Raw genomic sequence first — 25,638 nt, 5'->3', positions numbered from 1 at the left:
GACATCCCCTGAGGGCTGCTGGGCTGCCAAAGGGATGTCTGATTGCCAGCTTAGGCCCGATCCCCTGGGGAGCAGACCTAAGCCAGCAGGTGGTCATCCCCTAAGGGGTCCCAGACTGCAAGAGGGCACAGGCCGGGCTGAGAGACCCCCCCCCACCCCCAAGAGCACAAATTTTTGTGCACCGGGCCTCTAGTGTGTGTGTGTGTGTGTGTATGGTACCAATTTGATGGCAAGCAATGTACCGTAAATATTAATTGAATAAATTAATGGCTGCTTTCATGGCCACTATTAGCTAATATCTGTATATTGCAACTCAAAATCATTTACACCCATAGATATTATCATTATCCTCATTTTAAAGACGGTAAAGTTAAATTCAAAGAAATGTTTGCTTCATGTTGTTTAAGTTTCAAAGTTGTTTTTCTACATCTATTGCTACAAAATGCCTAGGAGTTATAATTCTAAACTAAAATAATTTGGTTCCCTTGACCTAGTTAGGTGCCTAATTACAGAAACTGCTTGGTATCAGGACATAAGTCAGCCTTGTACATTCAGCAAGAACTGTAGGGATGCTCAGGGCCCATGGTGAACTACCTCTCCTAACACATAATTTTAGAATAATCTTAAATTCTACAAAGAACCCTGTTGAAATTTTAATTTGAGATTGCATTGTAACAATAGATAATTTTAGAGAGAATTGACACAATTATATGAAATCTTCCTGTGCATGAACAAAAGGTGTATTTCTGTATTTAGATTCTTATATATTTTCTTATAACATAGGTGTACAAACATATATAAAAATGCTTTATAAGTTACTACGTATAGGTCTTGATCACTTTTGCTAGGTTTATCCCTAAGAACGTTACATTTTTGTTACTGTTAATATTACCTTTCAGTTCTTTTAATTAGATATTTTAAATGTTTGTTCTTAATGTACAGAAATTTTTTTTAGTTTTGTTTATTGAGCTAACCATTAAATAGTAGTTTATCTACCCATCTTGCTAAACCCTTTTTAATTCTATTTTTAGATTCTTTTAGGTTTTCTGTATAAAAATTTTCTTACAATAATTAGTTCTATGTCTTTTCAGTTACATATATATTTCTTGTTTTACTAAACTATGAAGGGATGAGGAAAGAGTTACACATAATACATTGTATCAAATACTTCTTAAATATTATCCTAAGAAAATTTAACAGATGATGAAAAGGCAGGCTCTGGGAGGTGAGATGACTTGTTTAAAGGCATGCAAAGTAATCAAGATTCAAAACACACCCCCTCTGATTTTCTAGTACTTATCCTTGCACTGTGCTGTGCCATGCTATTTCAAGATTCAAAGTTGGGCCCTAACCGGTTTCGCTCAGTGGATAGAGCATCGGCCTGCGGACTCGAGGGTCCAAGGTTCGATTCCGGTCAAGGGCATGTACCTTGATTGTGGGCACATCCCCAGTGGGGAGTGTGCAGGAGGCAGCTGATCGATGTTTCTCTCTCGTTGATGTTTCTTACTCTCTATCCCTCTCCCTTCCTCTCTGTAAAAAATCAATAAAATATATTTTAAAAAAAGATTCAAAGTTGGGGGGGGGGGGGCGCGGGAATTAAGCACAAAGAATTATTTCCCTTTAAAATTGCTAAAAAATAAATAGGAATTTTATTGTAATCTTTTAAAATGCAATTCCTCTTTTTCTTTTAATGTAAAACAATTTTTGATGGCAGTTTTTCTACTTTTAGGTAGAAGAAAGACAGAGGGAAACAGACAAGCCACTCAAAGAAACAGAATGGATGTTTTAAACAATCAGCCAAAAACTTCTAAAAATGATCGATCTAGAAAAAAACAGGTATTTGTTCATTATTTCAGAATAATACTTAATGGACAGTAAAGTCATAACTTGAATAATTGTGATTATTTCACATTGTTTCTTTTCAACTCTAAAAAAAATCATGAGTGTAAAATATTTCTTTTTGGCTGTCTCTGATTTTGCTATCTTAGTATAATTGACCAATCTGCCTATTCAAAGTTCCAAGAAAATACTTCACCCACATTTTAAAAATAGTCTTGTTGGGTATTGATAATGACATTAATTAAACTTATTGTTAAACTATCATAAAGTTAGTTCATCAGATGTAAGGTGGGACTTAAATCTACATATGTAACTTTTTATATTCATACTAGAGCAGTGGTTCTCAACCTTCCTAATGCCGCGACCCTTTAATACAGTTCCTTATGTTGTGACCCCCAGTTTTATTGTTACAAATTGAACATAATTAAAGCATAGTGATTAATCACAAAAACAATATGTAATTATATATGTATTTTCCGATCGTCTTAGGCAACCCCTGTGAAAGGGTCGTTCGACCCCCAAAGGGGTCACGACCCACAGGTTGAGAACCGCTGTACTAGAGGCTTGGTGCACGAAATTCGTGCACGGGCGGGGGGGGGGTCCCCTCAGCCCATCCTGCACCCTCTCCAACCCAGAACACCAGGGATCGGGCCTAAACTGGCAGTCAGACATCCCTCTCTCAATCCTGGACCTATGGCTCCTAATCACTCACCTGTGTGCCTGCCTGGTAGCCCCTAACTGCCTCCCTCTGCCGGCCTGGTCGCGCCTAACTCCCCACCCCCCTCCCCGGGCCTGGTCACCCCCAACTGTCCCCCCCTGCCGGCCTGGTCGCCCCACGCAGCCTGCTTGTTCAGTCATTTGGTCCTCCCTCACTATCCCCCCTGCCAGCCTGGTCATAGGCAGCCATCTTGTGAGGGTGTGAGGGTTAATTTGCATATTGCCACCATCATATAGGACTAGAGGCCCAGTGCACGAGATTCGTGCACTGGGGGTGGGGGGCGGGGTTCCCTGAGCCTGGCCTGCGCCCTCTCGCAGTCCCGGAGCCCTCTGGGGATGTCTGACTGATGGTGATCGGACATCCTTAGCGCTGCTACAGAGGCAGGAGAGGCTCCCGCCACAGCTGTCAGTCCAGCTTCTGGCTGAGCAGTGCTCCCCCTGTGGGAGTGCACTGACCACCAGGGGGCTGCTCCTGCGTTGGGCGTCTGCCCCCTGGTGGTCAGTGCATGTCATAGCGACGGGTTGTTACACCGTTTGATCGATTTGCATATTAGCCTTTTATTAGATAGGACTTTCCTGATAGAGGTCCAATTTAAATAAGGTTCTTCTGTGCAAAAAAAAGAAGAAGAAGATACTGTTGGTATGAAAATTTCCTATTCAGAAAGTTAAGATTAGTCAGTTTTAAGACTCACTTCACTTATTTCCCTCTGAATGAATATAGTCCTGTACCATCTGTCCAGTGTCTGAAACCATTGTTTCCTGAATTGTGTCTGATTTTCTGGTTGTTTACAGCAGGTGAATAAATCTGGTCCTTGTTCTATCATTGCTGGAAATAGAAAGTGATCCTATACCTTTTTCTTACTCTTCTGTGTTAAACATGATTTTTTTTTCTTGATACTAGTAAGTTTTTTGCAAATGGTTTATATTGAGATGTTAGAGCTAGTCAAGTTCCAGGCTATAGGAATATCTCCTATGACTGAAGCTTATTTTGGCCTTGCCTTCTCTCCCAGTGTACCTAGCAAACAATAACTACTTTTGCTTTGCTTCCTGCACATACTGCTTATCTGTGTGATTCCTTATTTAGTCTCATCACCTCTACTTTTGGAACTGTTGCAGATTGAGGGAGGCTCTTGCTGTTGCAGACCAGGGATTGAGGGTGTGCACCTCGGGATGTGTTTCTTACTTTGGAAGTGTTCACCACAGGCAGAGATCTGTAAGCAGGGTGACTGTACCCTGTTTTCTCACATTCCAATCATCAATTTCCACTGATATGTATCCCTTTCCCCTCCTTTTTTCAGGTCATAGGGGGTCTTCTAACTTTATCAGAGTTGTGGATTTTATTTCTTTCTGTTGTGGGTGCATTTCCAAAAGAGAATGAGGAAATGCTGAACTTATGCCACCAGTAGTTTTACATATTTTTGTCTTGATTTTTTGCACTGTGAATATGATGTCCAAAGTGGTTTCATACACACACACACACACACACACACACACACACACACACGGCCCAGTGCATGAAATTTGTGCACTTGGGGGAGGGGGTGTCCCTCAGCCTGGCCTGCACCTCTTGTAGTCTGGGAGCCCTTTGGGGGATGTCCAACTGATGGCTTAGGAGCAGGCCTTAGTCATCAGTCAGACATCCTTAGTGGTGCTGCGGAGGCAGGAGAGGCTCCTGCCACCGTGCTCATCAGCCTTAAGCCCAGCTTCTGGCTGAGCAGTGCTCCCCCTGTGAGCGCACTGGCCACCAGGGGGCAGCACCTGTGTTGAGTGCATATTGGCCTTTTATTATATAGGATATATATACACACACACACGCACATATTTTTTTTTCCTACTTTGTTTTCTCTGATCTTCTTGGACCTGTTTCCCATTAGTTTTGGGAAATTCTCAGCCATTATTACTTTAAATCTTTATTCTTTGCCTTCTCCCTTTTTTCAGTGTCCTATTATGTGTATGTTACACTTTTTGTAATTGTCCCACAGTTCTTGGCTATTCCTCTAATTACATTTATCCACCTGTTTGTACATTGTCCACTGGAGCCTTGGCATATTGATCTTAATTATTTTAAATTCCCACTCTGATAATGCCAAAATTTTTGCTATAGCTGATTCTGATGCTTTATCCCTTCAGATTGTGTTTTTCACCTTTCAGTTTTTCTTAATTATTTTTTGTTGATAGCTGGACATGTATCAAAGGAACTGGGGTAAATTGGCCTTTATTGTGATGTTTTATATTCGTTTGGTGAAGAATTATGCTTTATTTACTATTTGCTGTAGCTGTAAATGTCAGGAGCTAAAATTTTCTTTTTATCTTCCTTGTTGCATTTGGATTTTCCTAGAGACTTCTTCTTAGTGATGGTCCAAGGCAGCTCTTTCAGTTGAGGCAGTTGTTATACAGGAGATGAGATAATGTGGTGGTAAGATGTGGGAGGGGGAAAGGAAGCATTCTGTAATTTTGTGATTGTTGTTAGTGATCCTTTGTCCTAGGTAAGACCTTCATATGCACTTCTCAGCTTTTATTTCCCGCCTTGGGTGAAATAGGAAGGCTAGAGGGGGCTGAAGTTTGATATTTTCCTTTCCCTACATGGATGACTAGAGAGGACTAGAATTGAGTGTTTCTACATGTCAATTTAGGCTTGGCAAATTGGTGTTTCTTGAGGGCATGCCTTTGTTAATGAGAACAGAATGCTCTAAATGTATTTCAAAATGACTACTTTTTCCCTCCTCTTCACCCTGATAATCTGGTGGGAGTAAAACTCACAGAAGTTTGACCCCATTAAGATTGGGACCCTAGAGTTTTTTGTTGTTGTTTTAATCCTCACTCGAGGATATTTTTCCATTGATTTTTAGTGAGAGTGGAAGAAAGAGGGGAAGACATAGAAATATCGATGTTAGAGAAACACTGATTGGTTGCCTCCTGCACGCACTCCAACTGGGCCCGGGTAGGGAGGAGCCTGCAACTGAGCTAAATGCCCTGGACTGGAATGAAATCCAGGACCCTTTGGTCTGCAGGCCAGTGCTCTATCCACTGAGCCAAACTGGCTAATGCGGGAACCTAGAATTTTTTAATTGAAGCTTGTCTGTAAGTGAACCTCCATCAATTTGTTCATCACAGTTAAAAATTTCTACCAGTACTGACACCAGCTGTGAGCTGCTCCTAGCCAGCTGTGATTTTCTGTATCCACTTTTGTCTTTCTAGTGTTCAGGGCACCAGTTTATTATGTGAAGTGACATTACTTCTCTGATGGATCAAAGAGTTGTTAACTTTCTTCATTTTTTTTTTTCTTCTTGTTCTGAGGTCTAAAGTAATATTTTTAAGTTCTTTGTATATTGATCCAAAAATTAGACATCTCTGCCTCATACTTTTAATTGACCTTTCCCTGTAGTTTTTTGGGCAACAATTTCAAATGGAGTCGGTGTTATTTATGGATATATTTGAGAAAGCAGTTTATGTCTTTGTATTCAAAACAAAATGGGATATCAACTACATAATTTTAAAAATAGCATATGGATGATATTGTCTGTCATTGTTTACTATGCCCAGCCCCCGCCCAAAAAAAAATCTGATACCACTAGTGTCTGGTTTTACTTTTAGCTCTGTCATTCTGTAGCTCTCCGATTTTAAGCGTCTGAGCACTTATGTAAAATGAAACTAATATATCGTCTGTCAGTTATACCTCATTAAAAAATATAAAGAATTATTTCTCTGAATAACTTTAATTTTTTATCAAAAGGCATGGCTTTGGGAAGAAGACAAGAATCTGAGATCTGGCGTGAGGAAATACGGAGAGGGAAACTGGTCTAAAATACTATTACATTATAAATTCAACAATCGAACAAGTGTTATGTTAAAAGACAGATGGAGGACTATGAAGAAGCTAAAACTGATTTGCTCAGACAGTGATGACTGAATGTGTAAAAGTTGATGATGAAAGGACAATTACATATTTTGATCATCACGTTTTATTTGAAACTTGGTGGTCATTAATCTATGATAACATTTTTGTTTAAAGCATTTAGTATTTTTATTTAAGATCCTTTTTACTTGGATAAAACGTGTATTTGTCACAACTTTGTTGCTTTCACTACCTCACCCCCAAATCCTGTACCAGTAAAAAAAAGATGAAAACATAGAGAAAAAATATATTTCTGTTAACTTGTTCTGTGTTTGTCTGCTGACTTCAACTCCAGAACATACACATGAAGGTGAAGTTTCTAAATCAGTGAATAAAAATGGGCCTTTCACGTAAGAGGTATTGACTTGATTTATAGCCTTGATACAGTAATTACTAAGACATTTGTTTATAGAATGATACAAAGTAATCTGGGTTTTAACATACTTAAATTTTCCTTTCAGTAGTTTTATATAAAAAGAAAAATCTTAAATAGTAATACCCATAGGACAAGATTTGCTTCATGTCTCATTTAGGCATATTTGACTTTTGTTCCAATGTTAAAACTTTAACAAAGATGGTTTTAAGTAAAGCTTATTTATAACCTGGTGTCATAAATATTTTCTCTGATATTTTTGTTTAATATATTAACAGTGTGCCTAAATAATGTTCTGTAAATGCTTACATTGATGTTAACCATGATCATTTTTACATGTATGATAAATACTAAACAAGGTCATACATACTTTACTAGACAGTTTTGAGTTTCCACCAACATTTAATTCTTTAGAGAATTTAATAAAAAATTAATATAGTTATTTAGCATTTTGAGTTACATGTGCTTTATTTAACAAGTAAGTGAAAATAGTGAAGTATTTTCATGAAAAGTTAAATGATAGTATTTTGTAATCTCAATTTCATTTCTTACTGCATTATACATGACTTTCCCATTGTTCCTGAATTTGTTATCCTATACAGAGAGTGAACAGAAATGTGGGTGATTACTCTGTGCTTCCTGGCTTGATCTATTTTGTTAGACTGGTTACTGTCACTGTGTTTATTGCAGGCATTTTGATACGTCATTCAGTAGCTCTCCAATTTTAAGCATCTGAGCACTTATGTAAAATGAAAGTAAGTGCCAAAGCAGGCAGCATGAGCCAACGTGGACCTGTAAGTCAGTTTCCTCATTTCAAACATGCAGTAAATAAATCTAGCTCGCTAAGTAATCTTTTAAAACAGATTGCTATCAATTCTATAGTGCGGTACTTTCTTATTTAGAAAGAGCTAGGTTAGAGTTAATTAAAACAGATTTTTATCATATAACTTTTGGAAACAAAAAGGGAGAGCAAAATAAACGATAATGTATTTTTAAATTTTGTCATCTTAAATCTGAATCTTCTGAATTACTTTTTTAAATTGAAATTTTTGTTGAGATTATTGTAGATTCTCATGTAGTTGTAAGAAATAATACAAAGAGGTCCCATGTATACTTGTTCCAGGTTCCCCCAATATTTTTTTTCTATATCTTTTTTGTTGAAAGTATCCCAATAGAAGCTTTTCTAAAACTACAGTATATTACTTGGTGTAGCTTGACAGGGCAGCACAGACCCTGTACTCAGAATTGTGGTGGTGTCTTTTGACCTGTGTGGGGGTTTAATTCAGAGATTTGCCTTTGTTTTGCCCATTCTGAATTCTCAGCCTTAAAAATATTACCTACAGCTGCCTGGGGCTAGGCACAGCAGAGGAGGCAGGCAACGTAGACAGGCTGGAAATCCTGAGAGGACGATTCATGGGATGAGGGCTTTGAAGGACTGGAGTGAACCAGAGAATCTAGGCCATGCACATGCCCAGAACTGGACAGTCTCAGAAAACACCTGAGAGGTTTCTAGGCCTCCACCAGTGAAGTATCTTTGGGCTTCTCGTATGCTGGAGGTGAAGTGAAGGCTACAGCACAGGTGGTAAGTAGCCTGGCTAACCATTGAACAAGCACCCCAACTTGGAGCTAATCTGCAAAGGCAGAATGTCTTGTTTTTCTTTCTGACTTGAGGCATTTAAGAAAATTAAATGAATTATTCTATGTATTCTTGGCTATTTTTTCTTTCACTCAACATATTTATATGTAGCTGTAGCTTGTTCATTTTCATTTCTGTACAGTAACACATCATATGATTATATCAGTTATTTACCTATTACGCTGTTGAGCATTTGAGTTGTGGGAATAAATAAAGACCACTCAAAAATGAGAGCAAATAGGCTGTTTACTCCGCTTTTTTTTTTTTAATTTATTGGGGTGACATTGCTTAATAAAATTATATAGGTTTCAGGTGTATAATTCTATAATACATCATCTGTATATTGTAATGTGTGTTCACCGCTCCAAGTCAAGTCTTGCATCACCATCTATCCCCCCTTTACCCTTTTCTATCTCCCCAGCATCCCTTTCCCTCTGGTAATCACCAGACAGTTGTCTGAGTTTTGGGTTTTTTTGCTTAACCCTTCACCTTTCACCCAACCTTCCTCCCCTCTGACAGCTGTCAGTCTGTTCTCTGTACCTATGAGTATGTTTCTATTTTGTTAGTTTATTTGTTCATTAGATTCCACATAAAAGAAATTATATGGTACTTGTCTCTGACTGGCTTATTTCATTCAGCATAATGCTCTCCAGGTCCATCCATGCTGTCACAAAAGGTAAGATTTCCTTCTTTTTTTACGGCCCAGTAGTATTCCATTGTGTAAATGTATCACGTGGTACTCAGAGCTTTCTATAGCAAGGGAGTCAGTCACCATCACTTGTGTTTGGCAGTGACTTGGGCAGGCAGAGTTTTATAGTGGGGAAGCTTTAGAGTGAAAAGGAGAGAGCAGGCCGGCCCTGGCTAGAGGTCACTGGCATGAGAAAGCTGGAAACTGGCCAGCTAGCAGCGGCATCCAGTGTGATTGTTTTGGAGAACATACTTGGCTTTCTCTGATTGGTTCTGAGTTGATAGTGGGGACAAAGAATAGGGATGTTGGCAGCCATTGACAAAGTCCTGGCTGTCGGTGGATTGCAGTACAGGTTTGCTTTGGCGTCCTCAACTGGTTGCTGCAGAGTTTGTGGGTCAGAGTTTGTTGTCATACGAAGGTCTAATAGTGTCTGTTTATATTCAGTCTCTCAGAGTTGTTTTCAGTTATTGCTGCAATGACTTTCTGATTTACATGCAGTGTGATATTAAGCATATTAACCAGGGGTCCTCAAACTTTTTAAATATATTTTATTGATTTTTTTTACAGAGAGGAAGGGAGAGAGATAGTTAGAAACATCGATGAGAGAGAAACATCAATCAGCTACCTCCTGCACATCTCCTACTGGGGATGTGCCCGCCACCCAGGTACATGCCCTTGACCGGAATTGAACCTGGGACCTTTCAGTCCGCAGGCCGACGCTCTACCCACTGAGCCAAACCGGTTTTGGCTCAAACTTTTTAAACAGGGGGCCAGTTCACTGTCCCTCAGACCGTTGGAGGGCCGGGCTATAGTTTTAAAAAAAACCATGAACAAATTCCTATGCAAACTGCACATATCTTATTTTGAAGTAAAAAAAAAACAAAACGGGAACAAATACAATATTTGTATTTGCATGTGGCCCGCGGGCCGTAGTTTGAGGACCCCTGATATTAACTCTTAAACTGAAAAGTTAGCTATGATATTGAAACCCTAGAGCAACCATTTAAAAGAATATAGATATATACCCAATTGATAAATTACAATGGAATATTCAAAATTATTCAAATAATCTAAAAGAGCAAAGAGGGAGGGCAAAAACAAAATCACAAGGACAAACAGAAAAAAGAAAGTATACCTGAATCTAACCACATCAGTAGTTACATTAGCTCTGACCAGTGTTGCTTGGTTGAGCACCATCCCATGCACCAAGAGGTTGCCCGTTCTATTCCCAGTCAGGGCACATGCCAGGGTTGTGGTCTTGATCCCCAGTAGGGGGCATGCAGGAGGCAGTCGATTGATGTTTCTCTCCTCCCTCTCAAATCAATAAAAACATTTTTTTAAAAAATAGTTAATGGTGTAAGCCAGAGGGTGGGCAAACTTTTCCTGTAAAGAGCCAGGTACAATATTTTAGGCTTTGTGGTCTGTTCCGTCTGTCAGCTCTGCTTAGAATTAGCCATATATGTGAGTGGGCATGACTATTCCCATAAAACTGTATTTACAAAAACAGCCAGCAAGGTTTAGCCTAAAGTTTGCTGACTCTTGCCTTTGAGTTCTAGGCCTTAAATTTCATACATTTGTTTCTCAGGGTGAGGATTTTTTAAAAATTCACCTTGTTTGGTGCTCAGTGGGACCTCTCCATCCCAGGAGGAATGGCTCTCACCTCTGATTCCGCTTTCTTTTCTACACATTCTAAAGGGTATAGTCCCTCAGTTCTGATTATTCATCAGTGGAATCCTGTTTGTTTTCAGTCTTCAAAATCTCTGGGCTGATTTTCATACCACCTTCCTCCTGTGATGTCAGTGGGACTTGGGGGAGGTGAGAGGGTAAATGTGTATGTCCAGCTGTCGCCTTGACCTAGCAGTTTCATTTCTGTGTCAATATGCTCTTCACCAGATTGCTTACACCTCAGAATGGCCAGATCTTCGCTTTCTAAATCAACTTGCAGTTACATGTATGAACATCACTAGAGTATCTTCAGAGAGCAGAACCAGGTTTTTTTTTCATTGTGTTTGCACATACCTAGACAAGATGGCTGGTTAAAATTTTCATGCCAGAATAGAACTAAACAATTTATTTCTTGGGTTTCGGGCTCGATCCCCAGTGGGTGGCATGCACGAGGCAGCCGATCAGTGATTCTCTCTCTGGTGTTTTTTCTCTCCCTCTCCTTTGCTCTCTGAAATCAATAAAAAAATTATTTTTTTAAAAAAATGGGTGTTGGATTTTGCCGAATGCTTTTTCTATGTCTATTGGTATGGTCATGTGATTTTTGTCTTTCAGTTTATATATGTGATGTATCACATTTATTGATTTGTGAATTTTGTACCAGCCTTGCATCCCTGGAATAAATCCCACTAGGTCATGGCATATGACATTTTTAACACATTGCTGGCTCCTATTAATATTTTGTTGAGGATTTTAGCATCTATGTTCATCAGGGATATTGGCCTGTATTTCTCTTTCTTTGTAGTGTCTTTATCTGGTTTTGGAATTAGGATAATGCTGGTCTCATAAAAAGAGCTTGAAAGTGTCCCTTCCTCTTGGATTTTTTGGAGTAGTTTGAGGAGGATAGGTTTTAATTGTTCTTTGAAGGTTTGGTAAAACTCCCCTGCTTCTATTTCATCAGTTATTATTGGTCTATTCAGGTTTTCTGGTTCTTCCTGATTCAGTTTTGGGGGATTATATTTTTTTAAGAATTTGTCCATTTCATCCACATTGTCAGCTTGTTGGCATATAGTTGTTCATAGTAATTTTTTTACAATCCTTAGTATTTCTGTAGTGTTGGTTATTACTTTACCACTTTCGCTTCTGATTTTATTTAGGTGCTCTCTGTTTCTTGATGAGTCTAACTTTTCTCTTTTAAATGATCCGGAGTTCTTTTCCCCTTCCTGAGTGTGGGTGTATTTATTTTTGTTCAAGTTACTTTCCACCTGCACTTTTGAAAATCAGTCCATTAATATTAAGTAGCCCTAGGGACCGTAAATCATTGCAGAGTGCCTGTGGACAGGCCCCTAACTCTAAGGTACTCATTAAAAAAGGATACCAAAGAGGTCTTAAATACTTTAATCTTTAACTTTGAAAATAAAAATTTTGCTTCTTCATTAATCACTTGGACTACATGTTTCAGTTCTGACCTCATTTCTTGGGCTTTGCAAGAATTAATAGTTTTGAAATGCTTGTTAATAGTTAAGTCTAGCCGATGAAATTTTTCTCAGGAATAGAAATAACAAAAATATACTACAAGATGAAAGTAATTAATGGCTATGCATTAAAAACTAAATGTATAAGGTAAAAATTTGATTTTATGCATTTCAAATATGCTAAATGTTATGACATAGTGAACCTTAACTACCTCATAGCTTTATTACTGTTAGTCATCATGGTGTCATTGGTACCAAAGGTTGTTTTGGTGAACTTTTGTTCATTCTCTGACCAGCCCAGAAAATTTGGGCATTTTCTAATCAAACGAGAGCTTTTTAAAATGTGAACACAAAGTTTATTTACTGGTATAAAAATTTTAAGTAACATTGAAAATTAGCCAGGTATATTTTCAAAAACCTTGCTTGACAAATGTTAGAAATGATCATAAAATGTTAATACTGAACTCTTAACCTTGAGACATAAATTTGTTTATTAATAATTTCTGAAGAATTTAATTTACCACAAAAATCACGCAGATGGTTAAATGAATATTTAGTCAAGAAATTGAATACTCTCCACATTAAAATTAAATATTTTCCATCTCTATTAAGCTTGTAATTGTCATTCTGTCATTACATGGTAAGTACAGAGAAATATGTAAATCATTTGCTAGTGTATAATATTTTATACAAATGAATTTCATACAGTTTAAATCTTGAGATTCAATTTTCCAAAGAAAATCTCCTGGATTTAAGATTTGTTAAAAAAGAAAATGAAAAGGGCTGCGCTTTTACAGCACAGTCTTTGGCAGAGTCCGGCTTTCCATCAAAGCCGAGTTCTGTATGAGAGGCCGGATTTGGTTCTGTGGCCGACTTGAAGAATCACTTGGCATTCCAGATGCTTAAGCCACTTTGTCTCACTGATTTTCCAATCATAAGACTAATACTCTATGTGTACGAGGCCAAAGGATCTATAATAAAATCCCAGCCTTCAATAATCTATTCCTCTGCCTTCCACTCCAAGCATAAGAAAATGACTATGATATGCTATAGAAAATAAGTAGTGAGTTCACTTCAACTAAATTTGACTCAAAGATGATTTTGGTCAGTTTCAGGCTTTAGCAATAATCTTATGATGGTAGAATTTTCATAATTGTTTCAGTCATTGGTGCCAAAATTTCTCATGAAAAGGATAATATTTAAAGGAACTCATTGATCTTTTCAATTAACTAAAGAATAGTTCTTCAAAATAAGTATTTTTAGCAGAGCTATTGGATTACAAAATGCTTGCTATATCTTAAATAGCTTGTCTTGTAGAAAATTATTTGTGACATTTTGCTTGAAATTAGTCATTTCAGAGTTTGTAAGAAATGTATGTGAGAGTGTACATATATCTGTATACATTTTTGAAGATTACAGAAAAGGGAGGAAAAAATGCAAGATTCAAAGCATGGATACCCTAATATGACAACTTACCAACAAATGGACCATGTTGTAGTAATTCTAGTGCAAACAGATGTATTTTGTGTTGCATGGGCCACCTGTTGAATGAGAAGACTATGTGGGAGGTCAAGGACACAAAACCACAGGACACTTCAGGGTGAGTCCTCAACTGAGTGCTGTGTTTCTTGAAAATTAGCACCTAAATTATCTTTCTCCTTCAGAGTGTGGCAACGACGTGTCTCAGGATCTCGGCCACACCATTTTTGAAGGTTTATGAAGCATTAAACGTGACTTGATAGTATTTAGCCTGTTTACAAACAGACTTTGAGATATTTACCTCTCTTTATATAAATATAAAACTGTGCACAGCTGGACAAGAACACTGGTCTACTCGCCGAACTTTTTTCCAAGTTCCTTGACATCGAGGGTTGCCAATTGCTTGCCAGTGGAGAATCTGATTTCTGAAACAATATTTTGAAAATGTTAGTTACACCTAAAGCAAACTAAAAATTCTAACTTACAAAATTACATACCAGTTTAAAAAAATCATCATATGTGGAGTTTTGAAGTACATTGTAAATTGAAATTTTTAAAAATGATTGCAAACTGAGTTTCCCTTCTTTGGGTTCTATTGAAATAAATTACCAATTATCCTCATTTGAGGTCACTGTATTTGTTACTTGACTTGAGTATATAAAGTGCCACATAAAGGAAAGCGGCTTCCTGTGTCATGTATGTTTAAATTAGAGGGGTCTGAACCAAATCATCTCTTGTAATCCTTTCCAGCTCTTTGATTCCATAATGAAAAAATAATGGGAGAAGTAGAAAGAGTAAAGTCAGATTATTGAAATTATTTAAAGTCACTGGAACCTCAGCCAGGGTTTAAGGTACTTTATGGGTACAAATTAAATTAGAAATTCATTTCAAGTCAAAATATGGATGAGGTATTCAGAAAAAGTAATAAGTCTAAATATTAAGTTTTTCTTTCATATGAATTCCTTACTCACTTTACTGTTCATATGGTATACTCAATAATACAGAGGCTGTTAGGCACAAGTGACTAATAAAAGAAAATTCAAGTTATTAAGCCTTAAAACATACTTTGGGAATAATGAGTAACTAGAAAGGTCCATATTTTATTTTCTAATCTGTATTTTTACCAGTTCCATGTGACATACTTAAAAACCATGATCCGTGCCCAGCACTTCTCTTAATTACAAATAGTGTTATCAGATTTAACTGATAAATGAGTTATAGGACTGGCACAGCTTTTCAAGATGGTGAAATGTGTTCAAGGGTCAATTCTTTAGGACAATCTGTAGATTTCTGTAGGTTTATGACCCCGAAAAGCTGAGCCCACCACTACTATCCCAAATCATGATCTCATGACTACACTAAGTGGTTCTGAACCTGCTGTGGGAATGAACCATCTGGGCAGGGGTCAGCGATCTACAACCCATGGGCCAAATCCAGTCTACCCCTCACTTTTCTGTAGACATTTTGAAAGAGCTGATAAAATCAAAATATGAAATTCAAATGTCAGTGCCCACTAACACAGTAATATTAGAACAAAGCCCAGCTCATCAGTTTGCATACTGTGTCTGGCTGCTTTTATGCTATGGTGCAGAGTTGAGTACTTGTGACAGAGACCATGTGGCCCCTACAGAAAATACTCGCTGATCCCCATCCTAGGAGGTTGTTAAAAATCCACCCCTAAAGGTGCAGATTCAGGCGGGGCTCAGAAATCTGCATATTTTAAGTCACCACCCTAAGAGAGTCATTTAAGTGGTCTTTGGATCAATTGGGTTTTGGTAGTCACGTAGGAGCTGGGCCTGAACCCCAGAATCCACACTGTGAACTGGGCCCTGGACTCAGGAGTGGCCAGGAGGAGAGTCCCCTCACTCCCTGTGTTGACTCTCCAGCTCACACCTGATGTGCTCTGTACCGGTCACATCTGTCATCTGAGGACAGATCTCTCCGAATGAGTAACAGGTCCTTCAAGCCCTTTCCCCTGCTTACCCGTCGGAGTCCAGGCCGTCTCCGGAACAGCGCAGGCTTGCAGAGTTCATGGCTGGAGGCTGACAGTCCACACACACTGTGAACCCCTCTCGCAGGTACTGCATCCATCGCGTCAGAGGGCGGTTTTCCCTGGCGCAGTGGTGAGTCAGTGACTCGGTCTTGAATTCCATGCAGTACCTAGAGCAGAAAAAGGAACCATTTCACTCGCTCTAGAAGTGGCTTAGCCCTATAGGAAGCCTGTCGTCCGGGGACGCCTGACCACCTGGAGCAGGCAGAGCTGCTGCACAGGTCCCACACTGGTCAGCGTGCCCCATGCCGGTTCTCATTCGCTGGACTGTGACAGCTGCCTTAAACCTAGGCTCTTCATCCATGACTGGAATACCTGGTCACCATGGGTCTGCAGAAATCCGGATATCCTGTATCCTGTCTGGCCTGCCCACTCAGCTGTATAAAAGCACATTTCAGTGGGAAAATCGCCCTTGCTAAGTTTGCTGACATTTTAAGGAATTCTATCAATTGAACAAGAACTTGCTTGAGCCTAAGAACATGTGAGTCCCAGGAAGGCTTGTCCTTGACGCCCAGGCGAGCACCGGTCCCTCAGCCACCCCCAGGGCCCTCCCGCTCACCTGCACAGTCTGGGGTAATGACCGGAGTTTTGACTTGAAGTCAAACATCCAAGTTATACTGGACATCACAGATAAAAGGAAATGAGAAGCTGAGTCGTGTCTTTCTGTGACTGAGGCTAGTGTCACCTGACACCACGCTTGGAAAACTCCCTCACTATGACTAGAATGAGGGCCCCAGACAGGGGCGAATGTTTCAGAATCTTGTTCTCAAAAGCAACACAATTTTATTCTTTGGGGAAATAAAGCAGAGTAAAAACCCTGAATGTTGCCTTTTAGGTTCTAACTGCGAAAATGGGCTAGTGGCTAGTGTTTTGTCCATAGAATTATGAGCTGTAATCGGTTAGATGGAAAGTGTTTGGAGCATCTGCTTCAAAGAAGATCTCTAGCCTGGCAGGTGTGGTTAAGATATCTAACAACAGCGGGTGTCATTCATTTGGTACCTTAAAGTACTGAGGGAGGAAAGTATGGTGCAGCTTCCATCGACTCCAGACAGCTCAACCCGCCACCTCTTCAATGATGTTCACTAAGTTCTCATAAGAACCCCACGTGGTAGGTATTGACAGCCTCATCTTTCAAGAAGAAAAGGCTGGGGTGACCGGCGAGCGGCAGTAGGGATTTGAACGTGCAGCCACCTGGTGTCCTACTCTGACAGCAGGAGAGTGGACTCTGAGTGAGCACGGAGGTTCCTCCCAGCCTGTGCCATGAGTCTTCCTAGAAACCCCCAGAGTTCCGGCCTGGGCCACTTGCAAGTTCCCCAAATAGGAGGTGCTGGGGTCCATGGTCCCAGAGAGACTAAGAGGAGCAGCCTTCATGTGACTGACAGTGATACACCCCATTTTTATATAGCGCATTTCTGGGGGGTCAGACCTCAGAGACAGATGCAGCTTTAAAGTCCAACAAAAACAGGAAGGGGACAAGTGCTTTCCCAACTCCGAGGTAGAGTCCTTTTTACCCAAAGGCATTGAACAGGTAATGGAAACCCCAGCACACCACGTGGACTTTGGTGGGCTGACGACCATACAAGTGAAAAGACAAGTTGAAAGAAAAGCAAATTACCCGGCATCCTGTGTGTCTGTAGGCCACTGCGGGGAGGCAACTTGTCTTGTTCTCTCCTTGTTGAATGCAGAGGTAGTTATGAAGGCAGGGACTGGAAAACAGGAGGACGGTGAACACCTGAGACCTGCAGTACTCGGGGCGACGCTTCCCAAACTTGGCCTCAAACCTGTCCACAGCCCTTATTTCTCAAGCTGAAGGCCTGTGGTCAATGTCCCCAGACCCATTCGATACAGATTTGTGGACACACGAGTGGGGAGGGGGCTGCAGACCTTGGATAGGCAGGCTTGTCTGCAGAATAACAACACGGAAAGGGAAGGGCCAGTAGGAACAGCCCAGAGGAAATTAAAGAACAATGCGGGCGGGGATTAACCAAGGAAAAAGTGAGATAATAAAGGGAGAGAGTATTTTTACAGATGAAATATAGAGATAAAATGGGGAAGATCAGAAGAATAAAGTAAAAGAATGAAGGGGGGGAGAGAAGGAAGGAAAGAAGGAGGAAGAAGACAAAGGAGTGAAAAGGGATGGAAAGAAGGAGGAAAAAAGGACGACCAGAGAGAGGAATGAGAAAGGGGAAAAGAAGAAGCAAAGGAAGTGTGAGTGCTTCCCACATCTGGTAACCACAGCCTGGAAGCTTTACTGCCAACCGCACAGCCCAGGTGTGGCTGCCAGGTGCCAGCCAGTGCAGCCTTCTCCCCGTGCCCTCCCCTCCCCCCTCACTACTTCCCCTACTCTACCCCAACCCTGACGCTCTGGGTGAGAGAAGAGAAAATGAGCCAAGAATTCTTCCCACCTCTGTTCCTTCAGTTAGCTTATTTGTGTGTTTCCTATTTCATCTCTAAGCCAGGGAAGCACCTGCCCCTCTAGGTAGCACCTGCAGATAACCTTCGATTCCACTCTGCTGTCAACTCAAGGAAAACTGTGGCCCTTACACACTCAGTGTGTGTGCAAGGGGTCAGTGAGAGAATGAATGAAGTCACCACATTGCCACCAAGGAGTCCTCCTTCCCCAGGGTCTTCTGCTGTACTGAGCCTTGCAGCTGAAATGCTCAACAGCCCTTCCTTTCATTTCAGAAACAGGACCAACCCAGGAAGAGTAGGTACCGGCTGATGTTGGCTTCTGGGTACCAACGTCATCATCAACATGAGCAAAACGGCAAAATTGGGTACCAGGGGCAAAATTGATGCTTCAAGCCTACATGTTCACTTTACCTGGCACCTTCCTGCCACAAGGTGGCAGCCCTATCCTGTTCTAGATTTTCTTAGTGAGGAGTCACTTTTAAATTACTAGGGAATGTAAGACAAGAGTGGCCAAGACCTGGCAGCCACTTGCCCCCCAAGAGCTGTAGGTATTACTCCTGTCTCCGTGGTTGGTGCTTGATCTCCAGCAGAAAGGTCTCTATGTCTTGCACAAGCCCCAGAGCCCCAGCTGCATGGTGCTTCCTTGCTGCACTAACACTTAATTTTTTTCCAAAGAGAACGCAACATGTGTTCTAAATGTGATTGTAGCTTTTAAACTTCCAAATCCACAGACAGAAAGAACAAGTGAATGCACATATGTCAGGATCCTTCTTGTTTGTCTTAGACCAAATTCTCAGAAACAGACATCTGAAGGGTTTTGGTTTTCCCACAGACTGTTTTCATTTCTGTTCTGATGAATTTGTGTGTTTATTTGCTAAGTGGAGAATGTGTAGCTTCCTACAAAGCAAACTGTAACAGTTTCAGGGTGTGTTTCTTTACTCAAAACATCTACTTGATCTTCTAATTTGCACTGCGTACATTACCACAAAGTCCAAAGGCATAAAGCACTAATGCGTAGCTCAGGAACAGTGAGGCTAGGACGTGGAGGGCAAGGCTAGGACTCCCAAGAAAAGCTTTAGCAATGATAAAAATAAAAGCTAACAAGGATGCACTGCTAAGTTTCTGGGCACAACGCGAGGCACTTTTCCTGGGTTAGCTCATTTGCTTCTCCGCACCCTCTGAGATCCTAATTGTTCCCATTTCACAGATGAGATCGTAGTGCAGAGAAGGTAAGAAATGTGTTCACGGCTTGTGTTTAAACAGGCGGTACCAGGCCCTGTCTCCAAACCACACTCCTCATCTTCGCGGTCTCTATTATAATGCAGATCACAAGTTGCACTGTCTTATAAAGCATATTTCCCAGGAAGCATTTACATTCTGCTTCACTTTCCCTCTCTGTCCCTGATCACTGTCTGTATGGGAAGTGACCTAAGGGAGGACAGGGGAGAATTTTAGCCCTTACGCTCTGAGACCCTTGGGCCAGGGGAAGTCCAGGGGAGGGGTGGGGGCTGTGGCCCAGGAGCTGGGGCGGCTCATACTGGGCGCCGATGAACGTCTGTGGTGGGACGGCACCTTGGACGTCTAACCTCCTTCTTAGGAAGAGCTCTCGCATTTAGTGTCATGTCACCCATCTTCACAAAGGCTTTGTAAAGAGGTGTTCTAGGCGGTTTTCTCACCACAGAACTGAGGCTGCCCTGGCTGTGTGGCTCAGTTGTTGGGCATCATCCCGTGCACCCACCAAGAGGTTGCCAGTTTGATTCCCAGTCAGGGCCCATGCCCAGGTTGGGTTCTTGATCTCCAGTAGGGAGCATGCAGGAGGCAGCTGGCATAAATGTTTCTCTCTTTTCCTCTCCCTTCCTCTCTAAAAATCAATAAAAATTTTAAAAAATTAAAAAGATGAGGCTCACAGAAGTTAAAGGGAAAATAAATAATAAATGACTGAGCAAGGGCCCCAGCACAGAAGGTGGCTTCTGGTTTTGTAAGACCCACTACCATGGTCAGTGCCAAGCCCCTGTGGATAGACCCATGATAAACGGTGGCTGGTAACCCTGGACGCTGGGCCCTGTGTCCTGTGTGTCCCACCCCCTCGGCCCAACTGACAGGGTGCCTCCCCTCCCAGGAGTCCTCAGCAAGCAGACCAGGAGCCAGGTGGCCTGCAGGTCTCTGAACCAGCACCATAATCTGCCCCGCAAATCTAATTGTCATTACTGAGGAGTGGTAAGTAATTTAGAAATTATTTTTGCCTCCAGTCCCACTTATGTGTGGAAGTCCGTCACTGGGTGCCCAGAACAAAGACTCAATCAACGCCAGTTCCTCCTACTCTGGCCTCCTGGCAACAGCATTCGAACATCATAGATTCTTGGTGACCAGGCTCTGGCCAACTTTCCTGGCATCCCACCAGCCTACCATTGTTGGCTTTACAACTTCCACTCCTATTAGCGTGGCCCCGCACATACTCCCTTTGAACATGAAAGTAAATTTGCTCTGGGAATTTCATAAAGACCTCGGACACAGTGGGGTGTCATGGCAGCAGGCTCGGAACCCCTGGCCTGTAGATTTAGGTAAAAACAGAATAGAAAGGAAATTTGGCCAACAGCACCGGCCTGGAAGCACAATTTCACATGCACATTCACCTCCCTGCAGGAGAACACACATACGGAACTGTCAGTGTGTGCAATGGATACGATCGTGTGGCTTTTGGGTTTGTTTTTATGATAAACAGAGTCAAAATATGCATTGAATGAAACAGGAAAAATGCAGTAGCTACTTGATCATAAGATCATGTCGGCGATTGCGTTGTATTCACTGGCCTCACGGGGCCTTTATATTTCTACTTAGCGTTAACCAGAATCTGTAGTTGCAATTTTAACTCTAACGATAACGGTTAACAGCAAAACAATACCAAGTGTGGGGGCTGGGGGAGCACGGGATTTAGAGCCATGAGACCCAGGTTTGAGTTCTGTGGCCCTTCGCCGATGCTGCCACCTCTCTGAGCTCCCATGTCCTGTGCAAACCAGGATAATGACAGGCAGGACAGTGGCCTCCCCAAGGATGTCCCTGCCCTGACCCCTCCCCCCCCTCCCCCCGCACTGTGCATACGTCAGGTCCCAGGGCAATGAGGAGTTAAGGTGCTGGTCCGTCGATCCTAAAATAGGGAGATTCTCCTGAATTGTCCAGGGAGCTGGGCTGGTGTAATCACAGGGGTCCTTAAAAGTGGAAGAAAGAGAGGGGAGTCCTAGGCAGATGCCACACTAGAGGAGAGGGGTAGAGGCGAGCTGTTGCCGTGGAGACGGAAGCAGGGCCGTGGGGAAAGGGACGTGGACGATGGGAAAGGCACACCTGTGTAGCCCCGTGAGGCCCCATCTGGCTTCTGACGTCAGTAACCAAAGAGGATGCCTTTCTGCTGCTGGAGTCACCAAGTTTGTGGCGCTTTCATCTCTAACTTTCTGCGGCACTGACCAAGGTGAGCCAACCACAGGAGGGTGGTTTTCTCCCTCTCCTCTGAGTGCCTTGCCATTCAGAGAAGTCCCCAGTTCACCACGTCCTGCTCCTGGTGGGGTGAATAGTTCTCCTTCCTTTTTCTTTCTTTCTTTCTTTCTTTCTTTCTTTCTTTCTTTCTTTCTTTCTTTCTTTCTTTCTTTCTCTTTCTTTCTCTCTCTCTCTCTCTCTCTCTCTCTCTCTCTCTCTCTCTCTCTCTCTCTCCAAGAAGAACCCGACCCCACCTTCTCGTTCTGCTTGCAGATCCCCTCAGTTAAGTATCCAAGTTCATCGCTTAGAAGTTGTGCTTTCCACATAACCGCAGGTCACAGTCCCACTGAGCCTTCTGCCCCTAATGGCAGGGACCCCTTTCCACCAGGAAACGATCCTCCTCCCCACCCCCCACAGAAAGCAGCACAGCCCCTGACTGGCTCGGGTTGAGCCCAGCGAGCCTGGTTGGACCATTCCCGCACTGCAGAGGTAAAGGTGCTTTACTGTGAGCCACAGCGTTAGCGGTAATTCGGTTCAGCCGAGGTAGAAAGCGCGTTCCCTCTCTTACAGGATCGCTTTGGAGACTGAATCAATACTGGCTACAAACACTCTGCCACGCAAATGGGAGGGGTCAGTGCGCCATGTGACAAGGGCTCCTGCCCTGCGAACCCAAGGTCTGGGAGGGAGGGGAAGGACACCCACCCAGGTGACCACGCAGCAGGGCTGAGCTGCAGGTAGAGGTGAGCGCTCCCTCCCCACGCTCCCTCCCCAACCTGCACGTCCATTGGTCGTGCCACTCACCACCCCGAGCTCTGCCTGTGATGTAGTTGTCACTCAGTTGGCACCTCCACACCCAGCACAGCACTCAGGGAGTCTTAGTAAAACACGCAAATGAAGGCACAGGAGCTGGGGTGAAACTGGGACTGGGCATGAGGAGGTTGAAGACCCCACCCCCTTGGATTTTCACATCATCATCTCATTTCCCTATTGTGTTCCCCGACAGTCCATTTTCCAACATGATTTCCCCAGAACACTAGTGACTTAGTGAGATGCCCCTTGGGAAAGGGGGTCATTTAGTCAAGTAAAGTGGGGAAAATCCCTTATCACCTCCCTCTTGTGGGATGGAAATGCGTTTGGCATAATAAAGAGAGGTTCTCTGGTAGAGAAAATGGTCCGGTTTCCTGACACAGCCCCTTCAGCTACCCATCCAGCTTCGAGGCAGAGGCCTGGGGAACCCTGGACCCATGCTTGGGCCAGAGCTGTCTGTGGTCCTTGAACTTGGGTGCGCCACGCCATCTCCTGGAGGCCTCATGACAACGCAGGGCTGGGCCCAGCCCCAGAGACTGTGGGTCTGGGTGGGGCCGAGGAACCTGCATTTCCATCAGCTTCCCGGGTGAGGCCGAGGTCCAGGACCACACCTTAGGAACCACCAGACTGGAATGTTGGAGGTGTCCTGTCCTCCCTGACCAGCTTGTGGCAGGATCGTCGATTCCAAGACATCCCAATAGGAAAGTGAACGTTGGAGACATTCAACATTCAACATTCACAATGTGGGGTAAATCAGACCATTTTCTCTACCAAAGAACCTCTCTGTTGTGCTAAATGCACTTTCATTCTACAGGAGGTAAAGGAATGGAGCGGAGGCTTTTCCTGACAGGTTTTTAAGCCGCTCACGCCCGAGAACAGCTTCCTCCTCAGCCTTTTCTGCAGAGTGATGGGCAAGATGTGGCTCGGTCCTATTTGGTTTCTGCGAGCACCAAACGCTTTCCCTGTGAGCCTAAGAGGACCATGTGCCATGGCAGGCGCCCCCCGCCCAGCCCTTCTCTTCACCACGACCAGGGCGATCTTTACAAATCGAGACCTGCTCACACCGGCCCCTGGAGAAAACACCCTAGTGGTTTTCCAAGGCTTTTATGATAAAGACCAGAACCCTAACCAGGGTGCTCCGAGGCCCTGCATTGGGGGGGGGGGAGGGGGGTCCTGCTCTGTCCCCCACACCCAGGCCTTCCTTTGGCTTCTACAAAGGGGCCTCTTGTACTTCCCTGTGTGACATAAATGAGCCCTAGGCGTTCACTCCCCCATGCAGGCTGAAACCTGATAGCTCCAAAGCCGACTGGCACCAAACTCAAAATTTTATGCATCCAATTGTTTTAAAAATAGCCAAACAAGCAGATTTTTCACCACTTAGGCCCAGCCTGGTTTGCAGACCCTGTGAAACCACACCCGGCATCCGCAGGCCGGTGAGAAGCTAACGCCTGTGGTTATAAGACCCAAGCTGCCCTGGCCCTGGCCCTTGGCCGCTCTGTGGCCCCGAGACTCCGGCCGTGCTGCTCCGCTGACATCACTAGACACAGGCCCTGGCAGATCCCTCCCCTGACCCTGAGGATGGTGGCCCCACCACAGCCTCTGGGCATACGTCCCTGTCTGGCAGCCCTGCCCCAGGACAGCCCGCCCAGCTTGTGTGTCCCTGCCTCTCGTGGTCACGTTTTCCCGAGATGGGGCCAGACCTCTCCAAGCCCTTCTACCTGGCTCTCTGGCCTCCCAGCCTCACCCCCAATCCTCAGGTATGCCCCTCCCTTCCCACCTCCATGGCTCCCCTAACCCCCAAGACCAGGGGAAATCAGCTTAACACACGCTCTGTAGGCCCACGCCTCTCCCGCACCCGATCCCTACCAGCTGGGCCAAACTACAGCTGTGATTTTCCGAGATCAATTTCCCAGGATGAGCTGGTGCTCACCTCCGCCTCCCAGGGGACAGTGATGCATCCTGGTCACCATTTCTGCCACTGTAACCCTGGCATCGCCAGGGCCCACATCCGCAGACTCTCGGGGAATATCCGTGTGCGGAGTGGAAAGAGGAACACAATGGCTTAACGAGCAGGACGCCGACCTGAAATTTTCCAAGTTCCTATGAAAAACATACGCTCTCCGCTCCCCTGAGAGTCGGTGCTCTGCTCTGGCAGGTCCCATCCAGATCCCAACATGGGCACCGGCCTCTGCCTGTTTCTTGGGGAGCTTCATGTGGCTCTGACTCCCCAAGGGGCCGACTCCTGGCCCCTCCATAACCACAATGATCTTTTCAAAACACAAATCTGATCCCATCAGCCCCAATCTAGTTGGGGCAGGTGTTTCCAAGAGAATCATTCTATCATCGTTTAGCAGTGTCTCCAGTTTCTACTATTTCCCCGTGCATGCACGTGCTGGTGACTAACAGGAACCACAGTGAAAGGTGCAATGGACTTACTAGTATCCCAAGGGGACACTCACTCCCCTGCGTGAACTATCGCCACCGCTTGGCTGAGTTTGCTAACAACCACTGCGTCCCAGCACCAGGAGAAGGGGCCACGGCTGGGTTATACACACACGAGGAAACAGCAGGGCCGGGGCTGGGGACGTGGATGCAGCTGACCGGTAACTCCACCCAGCATTTCCTGAACTTCATCATATCTGCTCCCTGCAGACCGGCCCGGCCCAGCCCACTCGCTGCGGCGCTGGAACTTTCCCTGCCCGCACCTGGCCCCGCAGGGGCCCCAGCGATGGAAACCACGCAGGACGTTACCGAAGGCGCGGCCGCAGTCCTGGCCCCGCCGCGTCGAGTACTCCAGGCAGCCGGCTCGCTCCTCCAGGGCCGGGCAGGGCGCGCCGGCCGTTCAGGGCTTTCCTGCTGCACCAGGCGCCCGCCGCAACGCGGGGCCGCAAGCCTTGCACTGGTCTTGAGCCGCCCGCCTCCGGGGCCTCCCCCTTCCCCCCCGAATGGCAGGGGCGAAGCCTGCAAAAAACATCGGGGGGGCCACGGGCCACCGGGGGAAGCCCAGCCCCGCCCAGCTGGCTTCCCCCCCCAGCTTCCGAGGAGGGGCCCCCCCCCCGGGAAATGGCGCGCCTTGCCTCCAGCATCCGGGGAGGGGGCGTCCTCAGCCTGGGCCCCCGGTTGAACCTTGACCCCCC

At 43.9% G+C, this 25,638-nt stretch overlaps 2 protein-coding genes across 9 annotated transcripts in view; one reads left to right on the top strand and one right to left on the bottom strand.

Moving 5' to 3' along the window:
- Positions 1 to 8,698, top strand: part of TERF1 (telomeric repeat binding factor 1) — a 36,675-nt gene extending 27,977 nt beyond the window's left edge. For 4 of the 8 annotated variants that reach the window (XM_023751980.1, XM_023751979.1, XM_023751981.1 and 1 more), the window contains 2 exons: positions 1,730 to 1,836; positions 6,290 to 8,698. In XM_023751980.1, coding sequence (XP_023607748.1) covers positions 1,730 to 1,836; positions 6,290 to 6,466 — 284 coding nt within the window. In that variant the 3' untranslated portion in view covers positions 6,467 to 8,698. Of the gene's footprint in view, positions 1 to 1,729; positions 1,837 to 6,289 lie in introns of those variants that run through there. The other 4 variants (XR_002828628.1, XR_002828629.1, XR_002828630.1 and 1 more) reach the window with 4 other exon arrangements.
- A 3,920-nt stretch (positions 8,699 to 12,618) lies between these two features.
- Positions 12,619 to 25,638, bottom strand: part of SBSPON (somatomedin B and thrombospondin type 1 domain containing) — a 15,179-nt gene continuing 2,159 nt past the window's right edge. Inside the window, exons 2-5 of the mRNA XM_006086390.3 lie at positions 25,253 to 25,345; positions 17,430 to 17,520; positions 15,748 to 15,924; positions 12,619 to 14,189 (exon numbers count right to left, since the gene is read on the bottom strand). Coding sequence (XP_006086452.1) covers positions 14,072 to 14,189; positions 15,748 to 15,924; positions 17,430 to 17,520; positions 25,253 to 25,345 — 479 coding nt within the window. The 3' untranslated portion in view covers positions 12,619 to 14,071. The remainder of the gene's footprint in view (positions 14,190 to 15,747; positions 15,925 to 17,429; positions 17,521 to 25,252; positions 25,346 to 25,638) is intronic.

The sequence above is a fragment of the Myotis lucifugus genome, unplaced genomic scaffold (genome assembly GCF_000147115.1).
Source record: "Myotis lucifugus unplaced genomic scaffold, Myoluc2.0 scaffold_27, whole genome shotgun sequence".
NCBI classification, from domain to species: Eukaryota; Metazoa; Chordata; class Mammalia; order Chiroptera; family Vespertilionidae; genus Myotis; species Myotis lucifugus.
The sequence above is the reverse complement of the archived record's forward strand: the minus strand, read 5'-3'. Positions and strand labels throughout refer to the sequence as shown.